Source organism: Kryptolebias marmoratus, linkage group LG21, assembly GCF_001649575.2.
Source record: "Kryptolebias marmoratus isolate JLee-2015 linkage group LG21, ASM164957v2, whole genome shotgun sequence".
In the NCBI taxonomy this organism is placed as follows: Eukaryota; Metazoa; Chordata; class Actinopteri; order Cyprinodontiformes; family Rivulidae; genus Kryptolebias; species Kryptolebias marmoratus.
In genome coordinates, this window is record NC_051450.1 from 22,192,360 (window position 1) to 22,208,698 (window position 16,339).

Sequence of the window (16,339 nt, forward strand, 5' to 3'; positions counted from 1 at the left end):
TTTTAGAAATAAAAATAAAATGAACAATAAGTACTTTTAATAAAGGAAAACAAAAAAATCAGATTTTACATCAGAAAATCAACATAAAGCTTAAGTTAAAACAGGAAAACTACATTTAAAATACGCTGAAATGTGTAAAGATGGACAGGAAAGAATAATATGAAAGAAAATATTTTTAAAAACCCAGACTCGTGACCTCAGATTTAAAATCTTTGTTCATTAACCAACTTGAAGGATTTCTCTTTTCTCCTTAGTTTAGGTTTTAAAACTTTGCTTGTGCATTCGTTTGGGCAGCGACGGAGTTTAAAGAACTCACTGAAAGGGAATAAAATCCAGACCTTACCTGGTTACAGCACAGGGAGGTGCTCAGCAGGGACAGCCACCACACTTCCTGGTTTCACTGCTATAAATCAGAAGAACTTCCCTAATTTCGTGTCAGAGTAGCGTCAGCCGGCGATCATGTCTTTCGTGGACACTCTGCGGCAGTGGGACGACGCTGTGACCTGCGCCGACAGGCAGGACTGGTCTGAAGCACTCAAGGTTTTCCTGTCGATCCAGAACCCGAACTCCAAAATCTTTTTCAACATCGGCTGCCTCCAGCTTCTGGACCAGGACCTGGACGCTGCTGAGAAGGTATGTCTGATCGACAGCACAGGCTGCGGCGTTACTCCCAAACCAACGTTGTCTCTGGGTTCTGCTGCCGAGGCAGAGATGAAACCTGTTTTTTTATCGGGGTGTCTGAACGTGCAAGTCACTGTGAAAGAAGAAGTTCCACCTTTGTATGCTTGAAGAGGAAGTTGCTGTTTTCTGTCGTTTCTCAGGCGTTTGATTGCAGCATACGTAAGGATGAGCATCTGGCAGTCGCCTTCTTTCAAAGAGGGATCACCTTCTACAAAAAGAAAAGGCGAGCCGCGTCCAACTCTGCTCCGTAATCGATGACATCAGCGTTTGGTTTATGAGTGAAAATAACAGACTCTGTTTGCTTTGGTTTGAAGGTACGAGGAGAGTTCAGCTGATTTCCAGAGAGCTTTTAAGGCTCTGAGAGGAAACCAGCTGATAGATTATAAAGCACTCGGCCTCAGATACATCCTCTACGCCTGCGAGGTAAGAGGTTCCCTTCAGCCTCTCCACCATCCACTGGTTCAAAACTTGTCTTTCATCATGATTTTCCATAAACTACTCCCAGCTTTTATAGGGATAAAGAGTTATGACTTTTAGTAGCAGCTTTTTGTACAAAACAAACAAAATCTGCCAAAAAAAATAAGCTCAGAGATGCTTCAATATTTGGCATTCTTCTTACAGCGTGTTAGGATTTTGTGAAAACAAAAATTTGAAAAATAAAAACTGCTAAATTTACCTTCCCCAGACAACCATGAGGTTTACGGTAAAACTGCTTGGAGCTTCACAGCAGTTTAGGATTTTCGAATCTTTAGAGATGTTTACCACAGAATGCCCAAACAGTCTTCTTACTCATATAAACTTTTATACTTATTTACACCATTTATACATCAAAATGCAGGCTTACATCACTGCTGAAGGACTTGTTTTCCCTAAAATACTCTGAGTGGACACACCCAAACTCTCATTGACTCTCATTGTATCTGAGCTCAGAATTTCCTCTTCAGATTAGAAGTGAATGCTCTTTTCAGTTTGTCACATCTCCTACATAAAACACCGCAGACACAAAAAGAAGTAAAAGCGCTGAAGCTCCTTTATGACTAATTTGTTTGAAATTTTGATCCCGTATGTCGGCCTTTTTTTAAAAATAAAACATGCAAATAATAAACTGAAATGTGAAGCTTGATTAGGAATGGTCTACTATTAGTTTAGGTTAAATTCACACACAAAAAAGAGAAATAAAATCATTTAAATCAACAGGATTTTGATGAAAATCGCTCAGAGGTCAAAGGTCACACACCCAAACTCTCATTGACTCTCATTGTATCCGAGCTCAGGATTTCCTCTTCAGACAGGAAGTAATGGATCTTTTTAACTGACTGTTTCGGGGTGATGACATCACTTCCTGCCGCAGGTTCTCCATAACGTGGCCCTGGCTGAAGCTCAGCAGGGGAACTGGGAGAAGGCGCAGGAACGCCTCGTCAAGGCGCTCGACTACAAGACGGAGACCAAGCTGAGCATCATTGACCGCGCTCTGCAGTCCACCCTGGTCAGCTCCCATTGAAACACATCCTCATGTCCTCCCGTTTCTGTGGGTGGTGGGATGATTGTGTTTACATTTTCGTGACAGAAACAAAAACTCTTCAAGCCGGTGGAGTTCCCTCTGAAGACGCTGTTTAAACCCAACAAGCACTACGTGGCCGAGCTGGAGAAAAAGGACTACCTGGGCAAAGCCAAGGTAGGATCGACGGCTGCCGTGTTAGTAAAATATCTCATGTAATGTTTCTTTTAAAGGAAGAGTGACATTAACTCGTTCGTTTTGTAACCAGGTTGTTGCTTCTGTCGTTCCTCAAGATGAGTTCTCTGGATTCGCTCCGTTACAGCCGCAGGTAATCGGTCTCCTGTTTGAGCATCACGTTTTATTCCGGTGAATTTCATTAACTGAAGGTCTGATGTTCAGGTGGAAGGCGGTCCGGCTGCTCCCAGGGAGCCCGAGGTGCTCAGGTAAGCCAGGCGCTTTCAGGACGTCCGAACTCTGAACGCAGCCGGGCGTCTTATTCGGCGGACATCTTGTTTTCTCAGAGCGTTGGAGGGAGAGCCCCACACGGTGCTGTTCGAGTTTGTTCCTGAGACGAGTGATGAGTTGGCTGTGGTGCCGGGAAACATCGTGTTCGTGTTGCAGAAGGGCGCCGACAACTGGGCCTACGTGGTCTTCAACGAAAGAGTAAGACTTTTTATCTTCCTCAGTGTTTGGAAAACAAAGAGAAATGTGTAACTCAGTCAGGACTGGGGCGATCCAACTAAAACAAAATTAACAAAAAAACTTTGATAAGCAGCCTTTTTTCACCTCTACAGCTCAGAGGAAAGATGATTTTACACGCCTGAAATGGTGTTTAGATCTCTTTAATTGTTTTATGGAGTCACATTTTAATTTATGATTATTATTATATATACATATTATAAAGTTCAGCGTAAAACCCAAACTTTAACAGCTGTAACTGGTTTTATTTCAGCTCAAACTTGTTTTATGTCCCACAAAAAACATTGTAGACCGATTTAAAAACCTGCCGCTCAGTTTAAGAATAATTTTGATACGACTTTTAGTTTTTGTACAAAGAAAATCTCAATTTCTAGTCTCTTTTTGATGAGAGCTGCTTCTGCTCCCTCAGAAAAAGCGGGAATCACCATGGCAACCAGTGACTAATGGTTCTGGGTCACTAGTTGCAGCTGTGGATCCCCCCAGAAAGTGTGGGAATCACCATGGCAACAAGAGATCTTGTTGCTGAGGTGATTTAGCAGTAGCTTTTAAGTTAAAGAGAATTTAATAAAAACCTGAACAGAATTTTATTTTTAAAGTCTAAAACCCCTGAAGGACAAACAGGTCGAGGTTTTAACCTGAAAATAAGAACCTGACAGTCAGAGTTTGGGTTGGAAATTATTAAATATTCTAGTTTTAGTTATTTGATATTAATCAGCACGACGTGGATTACAGAGAGGACTCGTTCCTTATAACTACCTGGAACGTCTGGAGATCTCAGTGGCGTCGAGACAAAACACGGTGAGACTTTTTACCACGTTCCTGTTCTAACATCTCCAACAGCTTCTGGGAGAAGATTAAAGTTCTCTCAAAAGCTTTAATTGTGTTTTTTTCATGTTTGGAAACAATCATCAGGGTTTATCCAGACCTCTGAGTCGAGAACCGCCGACCAGACCTGAGAGGATTCAAGGTAGATCCTACAGAACCCAGAACACAAGAACCAACTTAAAGTTTCTGAATCTCTTTAATTGAAAGTGAACGCCTCCTTCCAGGTCTCACTCCGGGGGAGAACAGCCGAGGGAGAACTCAGCAGAATGCCCGGCCAACAGATAACTCCTGCTTCATCAAAATCCATTTCACCTTCAACTTTGTGGTCTCGGTTCCACGTGGTTCTCCGTCTGCGGTTCTGCTGGGGAAGATCAGCAGGAAGTTGAACCTCCCTCCTGCTGCCATCTGTCTGAGGTACGTTTACTTCAACACGAACACCGACGTCGTCTTCACCTGGACCAAGTTCTGTTTCTGTGAATTTCAGCTTCGACTCGAGTGGAAAACATCTCGAGTCTGACTCGGAGCTGAAGGACCTGTGGAGCCGAGGCGCCGGCGGATGCCTGACGCTGTGGTGCAGCGTTAAAGAGGTAACTTACTGAGAGACTCTAATATAGGACACAAATACAGACCAGTGGGGTTCTGTGGAAACGCTGAACAGTTATCTTACCTGCTGGAGATGGGTCTTTAACGACCTCAGTTTTTAAAGAAGTTCTGAAAACATGTCACTTCCACAAGTGTTTGTTTACACTGAGTGCAGACCTGCATTTCAGAATTACTTATCAATATCTGAACTAATCTGCACAGTTTGATTTCATAGTTTGCAACGAGTACCTTTAAGACAGACTAGCCGTTAGCTCGTTAAATTCCATTTACCCCCAGCAGGAAGTGCTACAGCTAGCTGCTGGCTCTGCAGAGATAAAGTGTTTTTACAGAACTTCTTTTTCAGACTGGGCTTGTTCTTACTTTTTGGCCCCAGTCAGACTAGCCATTAGCTCATCAGACCTGTCAGAATTAAATTATTTCTACAAACAGGTAAGATGTTTACAACCTTTCCACAGAATGTCCTGGTGTGACATCATTTCCTGTTTCGCCTCAGAAACTAAAAATAAACAAAAGAATTAAAGAAAATGCAGATCGCCAGCCGCACTTGGAGTATGAGTCAGGGATGACTCTCAGCTACTCCTCGAACCCAGATCCAAGTTTAAGTCGTCTTTTTTTTTTTCATCTTCAGCCCCAGAAAGAGAAGGTCCAGTTCGTCGCTCTCCACTCCTACGAGTCGTCGAACCCCGAGGATCTCTGCTTCCATCAGGGCGACACCATCAAGTTGCTGTCCACAGGTCAGAACCTGAGGAAGGAAACGATCCGTCGGATCCACGAGCCCAGAGTCTAACCTGGTTCTTCTCTTCCCAGTGAACCGGGACTGGCTGGAAGGTCAGTGCGGCGGGAACACCGGGATATTTCCTGCGTCTTTTGTGGAGGAACTTCCTGCGGACGGACAGTGACTTCAGTAAATATCCTCGATCATTTAATTTCATAATTGCTTACAGTATTTAAAGGTTCTGATACATTTCAGGACATTCCTTCCTCCTCGTAGGCGATGGCAATGCCTCTCCGGCCCTCCACCGCCTTCACGACCGCCGTCTCTCCCAGCTTCTGCTCCAAACCTTGCCAGCTTCGACCCGCCAGGAAGGACGCTGCAGAAATCAACGAAAACGCTGCTGTTTGTGCAAAGTTCCCCAATAAATCCAGATTTAAAGACTGCTCGGGTCGTACCGGCTGTGTTTGTGTTGGCCACGGTCAGAGTCTGGTTCCTGAGGACCACCGAGGATCCATACGAGGGTTCTGCAGGTCCGCTGCTCAGGTTCTGGCTTCGCAGCGCTCCGGTGATCAACGACACGTCCGTCTCATCATCTTCACCTTCATCATCAGCCACCAAGGGAACGTGACTCCGACCACCTGAGGAACCAAACATTTTATTCTTCAGAATAAGTTTGAAGATGCAGGAAACTCTTCTGAAACTTTAAATGTTTGTATCTTTAAGACTCTTATTGTGAAAGGACCTCGCTGAGAGAGAAATAAAACGCCTTCCTGTTGATTTGTTTTGTATTTTATCTGGTAAACATGCACCGATAACCCTCGGCTACAATCAGATTCACCTAAAAACACTTTTCTCCACATAAATCTCATAAATAATTCCTGCTGGCATAAACTCATCCTAAAAGGTCAAATTAAGGCCCCAATTTCTTAATAAACTTTCAAATTAAAGGCCTTAAAAACATTAACACCAGAGATTTAAACTAAGATTTTATTTTGAAAACTGAAGAAATTAAAGCCATTTAGCTCAAATCTCAGCTACTACCACCGAATTTTAGCTGAATATCTGTAAAAATGACTGAGTCAGTTAGCTGTGGCGGCCATCTTGAATTAGGTTCGATGCATTAGTGATGAGCGTGTCGTCAGACCTGGCAGGAGGTGTCTGAAGTCTGTCACGTACTCCTCGGACCACGCCCTCTTCCTGTTGCACGCCACCTCCATCTCAAATGGCGTCACCACGGGTTTGAAGAACTCGCCGGAGTCCAGCAGCGAGTTCTCGGGACACGCCACGAGCACGAACACGTCGATCTCCGGGAAGTTGGCGAGCTTCGGCACGTTGGGCTTCCCCACGGCGAACACGTAGCTCCTCTTGCCGGCGCGGCGGATCGCCTCCTTCAGCTGCTGGATGACGGCGAGGTATTCGGCCACGCCCAGCGTGCCGACCAGGATGCCCACCACGCCGGCGTCTTTGGCCCGCTCGATGGCGTAGTACCGCTTCATCAGCGCGCGGTTGACGTTTACAGACTCCGCCCTCCCCATCAACGACACAGGATCGAACGAGCAGAAGGAGCAGCGGTTCCACGCCATCATGAAGTTCCGTAAGGTTGCCCCCTCCTGGCCGACGAAGAACATCCGATAATCCGTGAGGCTTGTTCCAGGTTCCACGGAGAACCGCCGTCCAAACTGACAGACGACCTGCGAGTCCTCAGAGAGCCGCGGGGCGCCATTTTGTTCCCTGCCGTGGACGAGGCACCGCTCGCCTTCAACAACGAGCTCCGAGGCGACGAGGTTCGGATACTCCAGCGCCAGGCGAGCCAGAAGGTCCTCTGAAAACAGAGACGATGGTTTCAGTCAGAGACGCAGGACGTCCCACAAATGTCCACCAAGCAGAGGACGTCACAGGACGGCTAATCTGCTTCTCCGGGGACAAGATTTCAAAATAAAACTGAGAAATTTTATTTTCTGCTGAAACTCTGAAACTGAGTTAAAGCTAAAAAGATCAAACTAGCCAAATGCTAACTACAAGCTAATAATGGCAAAACTGTAATAAGATAGAAGTGCTAAAAATAGAAGAAAAAAAAGGCATTTAAAAGCTAAAAGTAGCAAAAAGCTAGGTAAACAAGAAAGCAAAACAATAACTAAAATATAAAAGCAGCAATATGTTATCTAAACGCTAATAAAAGTGAGAAAAACACTAGCTGGAAGCAACAAAATGCTACCTAAAAGCTAAATGTCACAAAGCATTAGCTAAAAAGATAAAACTAGTCAAATGCAAACGAAAAGCTAATAATAGCAAAACAGTAACTAGAAGATTAAAGCAGCAAAAATGCAAGCAAAAGGTACCAAACGGCTATCTAACAGCTAAAAGTGAAGAAATTGACATGTAAAAGCTAAAACTTGCAAAACACAAGCTAAAAACAGCAAAAACCTAGTTAAAATGGAAACATTACTACATTACCTAAAAGTAAAAAGTTGCAAAAAGCTAAAACTGAGAAAAACGCTAGAAGCAGCCAAATGCTAACTAAAAATAGCAAAAACCTAGCTAAAGTGGAAACGTATTAAAACATTTCCAAAAAGGCTAAAAGTGAGAAAAACCGGAGCTAAAACTAGCAAACAAAAGCTAAAAGACAGGCAGCAACTGAAACAGATTTCAGAGAGTTTGAAAGAATTTATAAATCTGGAAGCATTTCTACGGGAAAATCTTTGTAAATAAAAAGTAAATATTCTGAAAACAACTCCTTCAGCAGCAGCCGTGGTTGTTCGTCACTGAAGGTACGGAGGTAAAAGAAGACCAAGAATCCGGATCACGGCGGCGTGAATGCCGACGCTTCTTACCGACGGCGTGATGGTAGCTGACGTCGTAGAGGAGGACGACACGTGTCTGAGTGTCAGGGTGAAGGTCTCTGAAGGAGGCGGCGCATGTTTCCACGTCCAGCCGTCGTTCCTCGAAGACGTACGCCACGGGCAGCCTTCGGGTCGGGCTGAGGCAGGCGGCGCCGAAGTGCACGATGCAGTCAGCGCCGATGTGCTCAGCTGCAACTTCGTCCACGCAGCAACTGCAGAGGAAAGTTTCACAAACATTACGATTCTGCACAAACACATCATTCACACATTCAGATCACAGCAGTAAATCCAACATGTCTACCTGCCGTAGGACGTGTCTCCTAAAATATACGTCTTGGTTTGACTGGTCCTCTCAATCTGCTCAGCCACTGCCACTGAATCCACCAGCAGCTCGTCAGGAAACTGCAGAGCCACCTGGAAATAAGGATTCAATCGGTCAATAACAGAGAAAATAACCAAATTAAAGCATTTCACGTCCTCACCTTTCCAAACGCGTGCTCCCGGATGAACTCGCAGGTCCTTTTAATCTGATACAACTCGTCGAGTTTCTCCTCCGGAGTGTTTTTCCTCACTTCCACGTCCAACACTCGCTGAATTGCAATTTCCGAGCTGCCACTGAACGCATCAGCCATGACGACAGTGGAGACGCAAACAAAAGTCTAAAAACAACAAAACAAATATTTTGGTTTATAAACAGCATTGGATATTACTCGAAGGAATTAGACACGACTATGCTCAGTCGCTTAATTAGAAATAAAATCGGATTTACCTCACAACAACCAGGCTAACCGTTAGGACCGTGCTGTTAGCATTAGCCGTTAGTTTAGCTGCTAACCGAACACACTTGTGTTTGAAAACGCGAATTAGGAACATTTATGTGTTCAAATAATCCGAGAACTCGTGATTTACTCACATGTCACATGCTGGCGTGGTGGATGTAGCTGTTAACCAGGAAAACGCTGCACAGAAACACGTGTTGTCGTCAGCGACACACTTCCGGTTCAAGTGGTTTTTCAAAATAAAAACAAATTGATCTGAACAACAGCGACTCCCTGAGTCTAAACGTTTTTACGACAATTACCTTTTTTAAAATACATTTTATCGTCAAATATATGTCCAGAATATTGTCTGAAACAACAAATTTATTTTATTTTACTTATTAAAACCCAAATTCATGTCTAAAATAGTGTAATCATTTGCTAAATTTAAATAAATTTTTCTTTATTATTCCTGGATATTATTTATTAATTTAGAAACTATTTAGTCCCAATTCGTGTGTAAATCATCTTAAAGATTTGCCAAACAACTTTCAGATAGTTTTTGTTATTTTTGTGTTTGCTTTAAGACCAAATTTATCTCCAAAACGTCAGAAATTTACAAGTTTGGATACTTCTGTCCTAATTTGTGTCCAAATTATTATTATAAACTTGCTGGACAAATTTCAGATGCATCACGTTTTCATTCTTGAACATTAAATTGTTTTTTGTTTTTTAATCCAAAATATCAACAGAAATTTGCCAAAGAAATCACAGAAACATGTTTATTTTTAAATCCTAAATATTAGTTGTTCAAGAAAACATTTTAAATTGTAATTAATGTCTAAAGGTTTGTCAGAAATTCACCACCCAGATAAAATCCTTTAATGATAATCTGGTGTTCTGTCAGAGCCAAGAGAGGACAAATAATAATTAGTTTCTTTTAAGAAATAATAATAATAAAGCAAATATTTAACACAGTTGTCTTTTTTTCCTGAAGAACTGATGTTTAAATATTTTATTATTTCTTTGAATAAACAAAAAGAAAATGCACTGAACTGAAAACTAACTGGAGAACATTCGGCTTGAATCGGATGAAACCTGAAGAACTTTTATTTAAATAATAAAAATAATCTGTTGAGGAACGACTTCTGAGAGCACAAATCTGATAAAAATGAAGCAAAGCTTCTTTAAAAACACTGCGGAGCGATTAAAGCTCATAATTTACAAACGTGAACAAATCATTTAAAAACTTTATCTTCAGTTCAAAATATTTTACTCCAAAAACAAAAATTAAAGAAAAAGTCACTCTTTGAATAAAAACAGCTGCCTGAAAAAGGTGAGAAGAAATCTCAGCTGGACGCCACCTCGTCCAACCGAACCTGAAGGCCTCCATTTTAGGAGGCGGGGCAACAGAGGGGGGAGGTCAAAGGTCACATCCAGATCCGGTAGAAACCCAGAACCACCGTGAGGCAGGTGAACACCGAACCTGGAGGAGGAATAAATCTGAATAAAAGTCGATTTTTATAAAAATAAAAAGGAATGCTCAGCTACTACCACCCCAACTGACAGACACTGGCTGTGGCGGCCATCTTGAATCAGCCCAGTCATCCTCACCTGCGAGGTACTTTATGGTGTCCAGTTTATGGGACTCCAGCATGGTTTTCAAACCGGCAACCTCGGTGTCGATCTTCATGTTGGTCTGAGTCAGATGAGCTTCCTGCTCCGCCGTCTGAAACAGGAAGTTCAGCCGAAACGACAACTTTACCGCCACGGAGAACAGAGAGCAGACGGTTTAATTTAATTAACGTCAGGAAATAAAAACGGACAGAAAGAAAAGGCCTCGGCTGTGACGCCGTGTAAACCTCTGAACATCTGGCCCGACAGATGTTATTATTATTATTATTTACAGCCAGCAGGAGGTGAAAGCTAACGCTACATTACTGCATGTTTTATTTATTTACAAACCATCTCCATGATCTCTTTTCTCGTCATCAGAAGCTTCTTTTCATGCTCGGCTTTCTGGAATAATAAAAACAAAACATTTTTACTGACAATCAAGAATAAAAATATGTTTTTTTTACACACAAACGCAGCAGGGAGGTGGAGTGGGGGATATTTTTCAGGATAAATATAATTTAAAAACTTGTTCAGCTATTCTCTCATATAAAACACTAACATTTAAAGTTCTGTTTAACTGATAAAATAAAACTTACCATTGTTTTAATGCGGCTTTTCTCCAAATTCATGTCCAGAATATTATCTGAGCGCACTTTATTCATCCCGTCCTGCAGGACGGAGGAAGGAGACAAACTTTAAAGCCTTTTATAACCTTTTTAACCAAAATAAATAAACTAAATTATGAATTAAAACTCACAGCCAGGTGGCCCTTCAGCTGCGACAGATGGATCTTGAGTTTCTGCGAGGAACGAGTCGGGTCAGAACCGTAAACAAACCCGGAGTTCGGTACCAGACGAGCTGATTTACCTCGTTTTCTGCCAGCAGCTCGGAGAACTCGCTCCTCTCCAGGATGATCATGTCCTTCTTCACCGCCGTGATTTTAGACATCAGCTGCTGCGACACGATTTCCTGTCAGATTACAAAACAAAAGCACAGAATCGTCAGACGATAAAAATATAAAAACACAGACAGTAAAATGCAGCTGAAATGTGCTGAAGAGGCTAAAACTGTGTTAAGCTGGTAGCTTTTAGATATTCTGTTACTTTTAGCTTCTCGACAGCTTTTAGCTACTTTTAGAAGCCTTTTGTTATTTTTGTTTCTAGGTAGCATTTTGCATTTTTTACCTGTTAGCATTTAGCTACATATTTAGCTAACTTTCAGCAAGCATTTTGCTACTTATAGCTTGCATTAAGCTACTTTTAGATTTAATCTAACTTTTTACTTCCTTAGCTGGTAGCTGGTTTAGCTGGTTTCAGCTTCTGGCTAGCATTTTGCTATTTATAGCCACTAGCTAACATTTACCTATTTTTTAGTTTCTAGATAGCCTTTTGCTACTTTTATGTTTTAGTTAGTTCTTTGCATTTTATAGCTATCATTTAATTACTTTTAGCTTTTAGACAGCCTTTTGCTGTTTTCATTTCTCATTAGCATTTTGATTCGTTTAGCTAGCATTTAGTTGCTTTTAGTTTTTAACTAGCTTTTAGCTAGCCTTTTGCTACTTTTGGCATTTAGCTAGCATTTTTAACTTCAAGTTTTAAGATACTTTTTGGCACATTTTAGCTACCCTTTTGCAATTTAAGTTTTCATTGGTCTTTACTTCCTTGCAACTTTTACATTTTAGCTACTGTTTTGCTACTTTTAGCTTTAAGCTAGGATTTTTAAACTTTTAGCTAGCCGTTTGGCTAGTTTTAGCTAAGGTTTTGTTAAGTTTAGCCATAAATTTGATACATTAAGTTAGTGTTTTTGGCTAAAGGATTACTACTTTTAGCTATTGTTCTGCTTCTTTTAGCTTTAACTCGGGTTTTCCAGGGTGAATAAGCGTTGAACATAGCATTTTTTTTAAGAAAACACCATTTTTCTTTATCTTAATCTTTCCTTGGAGCCCCACATTAAAAGCTCTGAAGTGTCTCTTTAATATCTCCCCCTCCGGTCTCACCTGCTGCACTTTGGTCACCATGTTACTGGAGATCACGTCCATGTTGGAGTTAGTCGTCTTCAGCAGCAGTTTAACGATTACTTCGGCTTGTTGAGGAGTGAAACCTGACGAAAAGAACAAATAACCAAAACTTAGTGAAAAACGCAACACGACAAAATTCATAAAGTCAGATAATATTTAAAAAAACCCAGAAACAAACCATTATCTTCAAAGAGTCGAACGACTGCATGTGTATCAAAAAACAGCTTTCCACCTTCAGCCTTCGGCCCGTCTGGGTTCAGATCGTACTGGAGGGCTTTAATGGACGTTTTCAGCTCTGAAATTAAAACAATTAAACACAAATGTCCTGAAAAACTCAACTTAACTCGTTACTTAACATATAAATACAGCACAATATGGGTGATATTTTTATCAAAAAATAGCGTCAGGGTTTAAAATATCCAACATGGCTGTTGATTAAATGACGTGAAAAGTTCATATTGATGCAACAAGAAAGACTCCTGTTAGAGCTGCCTCAATTAACTTTTTAGATAAACTTTTATTTTGAAAAACGGAAGCTGCGTGAAAGTGCAACGTACGGTTAATGTGGAACATTGACTTAAAAGTTAGTTGAAATAAACTATTTTACCTCTTTTGGCCTTTTGTCTCACAGAAGCAGCTTTTAACTTCAGTCCAGGAGCTCGTCGCCAGAGACCTGCGGAGGTGTTGATGTTTGACACCTGAAAGCTCCGAAGCGCTGCTAGCCACATGCTAACTCTGCCCGGAATTAAAGCGGAGTCATGCCGCTTTTCTAACGGAATAAAACTAAATATCCTGAATGGCGAACGACACCGCTTTAACACCGTGGTCAAAGTTAATGTCCTTAAAGAGTGAGCTTCTGTCTGTGAAGAACTTTACTTCCGTAAAGCACTTCTTTCACGCTTTTTTCCCCGGTTATTGCCCCTGCTGATCACCACAGCTGCGGACTTCCGGTTTTCCATTTTTTTTAGCAAACCCAACATAAGTCATTGCTGTCAGGTTTTTTTTGTTTTTTTTTTAACCCTGAAGGCATCTGTTTCAGGTGTGGTGCCAAAAAGTGATTCTCTGCCAAAAACTGATCGGGTGAGATCTGGCACCACAGGTGTGGTGCCAAAAAGTGATTCTCTGCCAAAAACTGATCGGGTGAGATCGGGCGCGCCCCCGCGAAGGAGCGCGCTGCGGGACTGCGCTCAGCCTGCTTCAGTGTCTCGTCGAGTCTTTTCGAAGGTTTTTCTCGGTCGTTTAGTTGTTTTAGACAAATTATGTAAACACCAAAAACACACATATAGTTTATTAGCCAAGATTACAACAAAGGTTCTTCTCGTTTACCCTTTTCTCTCTCTAAGACTTGCGATGTTCTTTTCACGGGTTATCGGCACTAAGCTTGTTTAAATTTCGAACAACTGTGTGGTTACTGAACTGTGATGGAGTTAGTTGGAGGAAAGTTACATCCATCACAGTNAAATTGTACTGCAATTTTCACTCATGTAGATAATATATAGATATGGTTGAATGAATTCAGTCTCACACTAAACAAATGCCAGAAATTGCCCAAAATAGGTGTTTTTACTGCCATAAAGTGATTCAGACTCATTTCATGTCCAATGACAAACTGTTTCTGCCTGAAAATACTTTATTACACTAAGAGGGATTATATTACGTAGATATAGCTGAATATAGCCCACTCCCCTGCGCCCTTATGTGCAGGGCATGGATCGGGTTGGGATAAAAAGACAGAAACAGAGCCAGTCTGGGAGAAGAAGCGTTGGAGTGCCTGTCAGACACTTTTGAACACCAGAGTGACTTTAGCGCATCAGTAGACTTGTTATTTCGATTGTTCTAAGGAGGTTGATTCTTACAATTTGAACACTGGTTAATGCTAAAAGGTGACTCTGTTCTTCTGAATAGCTCCATTTTTATCCTGCAGACATAAATATCACAGCGAAGAGGAGAGAAACGAAAACATGTTTTTTAAAAACTTTTAAACTTGTTTATTTCACTCAGAAACACCTCAGACATTGTCTGATTTGGAGAGGAAAGTTTGACAAGAATGTTTTAAAGAACTGTTTCTGATTATTAGTCCTAAAAACTAAACTTTTATCTTTATTTAACAAAGATTGATATATTTTCTGTAGGTTTTGTTTGTCCAGCCTTCTTCTCTGACTCATAAACACCAAGCTGATTTAAGGTTTAACGGTTAGGAGAAATGAGTTAAACATGAAAGACGACGATGGCATCAGATGAGTTTTTACAGTTTGTCACACAAATAACACAATAAAACAAGTGTTAGTAGTTTGGAAATACACTAAAGTTTAATAAGAACTCAGTTTGTCCTCATTTAGCTCTAAATGCTGCTGTAAAAACTGTAAAAACCATCATGTTGTTCAAATAACTTGTGAATTATTGTAAAAAGCTGGTTTCTGAGCTGAAGTGTGTGAAGAGCACACAGCTCCAGTGCAGATCGTGTCATAACTTGAAGCTTAGTATGTCAACTGAGAACAACTTGAGTTGTTAGTGCACAGATGCTGGACTGATAGGCTCCTTGTGTTTGCAGTTGGCTCCTCTCAGCTGCCATTGTTCCTCTGATCCAAACGTCAGCCTCCTGTACCTTTCTGATAACGACAACGGCCACCTGTGGAGCGGGACCGGTGCAGCTCCTCTCTGCTCCTCCGTCTCTCCACCTTCACCTTTCAGTTGTTTGGTGTGTTTCCAGGGGTTTGTCTACGGCGTTTGCTCTGAGCTGAAGGAGAACGCCACTCTGCTGATGGAGGGAAACAGCAAAAACATCCCAACCAATGAGTACGGTGAGATTCTTCAGCAAACATCAGCCTGAGTGTTTATGTGAAGGTGTGACTGTTAACCATCCTGTGGCTTTTGTTGCAGACTGCCCCTCCTTTCTGGAAACCGGTGAGTTCCTTTCAGCTCCGTCTCTCTCCATCCCCTGGTCTGAGTTCAGTCCAAACTTCTCACCATCATTCTGTCTCATTCAGGAGCCTCTTCATCTCAGGACCTCTACTGGCTGCTCGTCCTCATCCTCATCGGGTGGATTTATTATACCCGGAGAAACTCGACTTAGCTTTCCAGAGATGGGAAAACGTTTGTGTTAAAAGAGTCACCTTTTGTCCTCCGTTCGTCCAGTTTCCTCATATTCTGAAGGACAAACTGCACACCGAGCTGAGAAAGGTGGTTTTCTTTTCCCGAGCCCTGATATCATCGTCTCTTATAGCTTTTATTTTATTTTATAACAGTTTTTAGATAGAAATTAGGCTCTCAACAAGCTGTTTTTGGGTTGTTTTGCTGCTTTACCTTCTTCTTCAGAGCAGAATTGTCCTTTTTCCTGCTGTTTGGTTGTATTTTCTCTTCACATGATGAAAACATGTTGCCTCTGCTGCGTTCACAGAGAGAGTCCAGACGTTTCTGAACAATTTCTCTGAACACCTGAGATTCCACTGGAAATCAACGCTGGAAACATTGTTGCTTCCTCCACCACAATAAAAGTCTGAATTCTTACAAATCAGTCGACTGTTTTTTCAGTTTTTAAGACTCACCAGTGAGCAGAATATAAAGCTGGAATGACGACAGAATAAAGTCCGGTTCTTGCCGTCATCAAACCAAAACCTGAAATAAATGAAAGGCAGGATTTAACCAAAGAATCTTCATCAAAGTTGGGACAAATTATTTACAGTTTTTTTACATTTATCAACAGAGAGTGCCGTCTACGGTTTTAACTTTTCTTCACCAGGTTTATCATAGATTAAAGTTGGGGCTTTTTAATAAACAAACATGTTGAAAAGAGGCAAGTTGTGTTTGATGACTTCTGATCTGAACTCATCTCATCCCCAAATGAAGGAGGCTCTGTACAATTTAAATGTTTATGTCCAATCTAATTATTTAATTTCTTTACTAAATATTTTTCAAACTAAACATTTAATTTCTAAACTAAATATTTAATTTCCTAATTAAGCATTTAGTTAGTAAACAGGATCTGAAAATACAAAATGCAGGAAAATACGTAATTAGTTTGCAGGCACAGATAGACACTGGGTGGTGCTGGAGCACCGGCCCTTTTCCCTCTGAACCAAAAAAAGT

At 41.4% G+C, this 16,339-nt stretch overlaps 3 protein-coding genes across 6 annotated transcripts; 1 reads left to right on the forward strand and 2 right to left on the reverse strand.

Annotated features, from left to right (window-relative positions):
* The first annotated feature begins 132 nt into the window (after window positions 1–132).
* On the forward strand, window positions 133–5,798 carry ncf2 (neutrophil cytosolic factor 2). Of its 2 annotated transcripts, none has more exons than XM_037973087.1 (15): window positions 133–633; window positions 822–904; window positions 996–1,104; window positions 2,033–2,167; window positions 2,249–2,356; window positions 2,448–2,507; window positions 2,579–2,622; window positions 2,701–2,842; window positions 3,611–3,676; window positions 3,791–3,845; window positions 3,928–4,117; window positions 4,188–4,290; window positions 4,935–5,040; window positions 5,114–5,210; window positions 5,277–5,798. In XM_037973087.1, exons 1-14 carry the CDS (start codon window positions 460–462, stop codon window positions 5,203–5,205), a joined length of 1,467 nt encoding a protein of 488 aa, XP_037829015.1. In that variant the 5' UTR covers window positions 133–459; the 3' UTR covers window positions 5,206–5,210; window positions 5,277–5,798. The 2 variants fall into 2 exon arrangements, with proteins under 2 accessions (XP_037829015.1, XP_017270700.1); XM_017415211.3 differs by having other exon boundaries at window positions 139–633; window positions 5,298–5,798.
* On the reverse strand, window positions 3,881–8,906 carry dph2 (diphthamide biosynthesis 2). 3 transcript variants are annotated; one of them, XM_017415209.3, is made up of 8 exons: window positions 8,775–8,905; window positions 8,344–8,520; window positions 8,163–8,275; window positions 7,853–8,073; window positions 6,166–6,843; window positions 5,477–5,659; window positions 5,280–5,397; window positions 3,881–5,184 (listed from the first exon to the last, which is right to left on the reverse strand). In XM_017415209.3, exons 2-8 carry the CDS (start codon window positions 8,491–8,493, stop codon window positions 5,136–5,138), a joined length of 1,512 nt encoding a protein of 503 aa, XP_017270698.1. In that variant the 5' UTR covers window positions 8,494–8,520; window positions 8,775–8,905; the 3' UTR covers window positions 3,881–5,135. The 3 variants fall into 3 exon arrangements, with proteins under 3 accessions (XP_017270698.1, XP_017270699.1, XP_037829014.1); XM_017415210.3 differs by having other exon boundaries at window positions 5,047–5,188; window positions 5,270–5,397; XM_037973086.1 differs by having other exon boundaries at window positions 5,047–5,188; window positions 5,270–5,659; window positions 8,775–8,906.
* Window positions 8,907–9,743: 837 nt separating this feature from the next.
* mcur1 (mitochondrial calcium uniporter regulator 1) lies at window positions 9,744–13,196 on the reverse strand. Its single transcript, XM_017415051.3, has 9 exons — window positions 12,861–13,196; window positions 12,432–12,548; window positions 12,233–12,336; window positions 11,104–11,205; window positions 10,994–11,035; window positions 10,833–10,904; window positions 10,585–10,638; window positions 10,234–10,348; window positions 9,744–10,105 (listed from the first exon to the last, which is right to left on the reverse strand). The coding sequence occupies exons 1-9, from the start codon at window positions 12,979–12,981 to the stop codon at window positions 10,050–10,052; spliced, it is 783 nt and encodes a 260-aa protein (XP_017270540.1). The 5' UTR covers window positions 12,982–13,196; the 3' UTR covers window positions 9,744–10,049.
* Between the last annotated feature and the right edge of the window lie 3,143 nt (window positions 13,197–16,339).

Excerpts from the sequence above, each read along its gene's own strand:
- ncf2 (XM_037973087.1), top strand. The coding sequence starts at position 460 with ATGTCTTTCGTGGACACTCTGCGGCAGTGGGACGACGCTGTGACCTGC. Across the intron at positions 905-995 it reads ACCTTCTACAAAAAGAAAAG|GTACGAGGAGAGTTCAGCTG; the intron begins GCGAGCCGCGTC and ends TTTGGTTTGAAG. Across the intron at positions 2,843-3,610 it reads ACGTGGTCTTCAACGAAAGA|AGAGGACTCGTTCCTTATAA; the intron begins GTAAGACTTTTT and ends CGTGGATTACAG.
- dph2 (XM_037973086.1), bottom strand. The coding sequence starts at position 8,493 with ATGGCTGATGCGTTCAGTGGCAGCTCGGAAATTGCAATTCAGCGAGTG. Across the intron at positions 8,276-8,343 it reads GGGAGCACGCGTTTGGAAAG|GTGGCTCTGCAGTTTCCTGA; the intron begins GTGAGGACGTGA and ends CCTTATTTCCAG. Across the intron at positions 5,660-6,165 it reads CTTCAGACACCTCCTGCCAG|GTGGTCGGAGTCACGTTCCC; the intron begins GTCTGACGACAC and ends TTGGTTCCTCAG.
- mcur1 (XM_017415051.3), bottom strand. The coding sequence starts at position 12,981 with ATGTGGCTAGCAGCGCTTCGGAGCTTTCAGGTGTCAAACATCAACACC. Across the intron at positions 12,337-12,431 it reads TCGACTCTTTGAAGATAATG|GTTTCACTCCTCAACAAGCC; the intron begins GTTTGTTTCTGG and ends TCTTTTCGTCAG. Across the intron at positions 11,206-12,232 it reads TGGTGACCAAAGTGCAGCAG|GAAATCGTGTCGCAGCAGCT; the intron begins GTGAGACCGGAG and ends GTAATCTGACAG.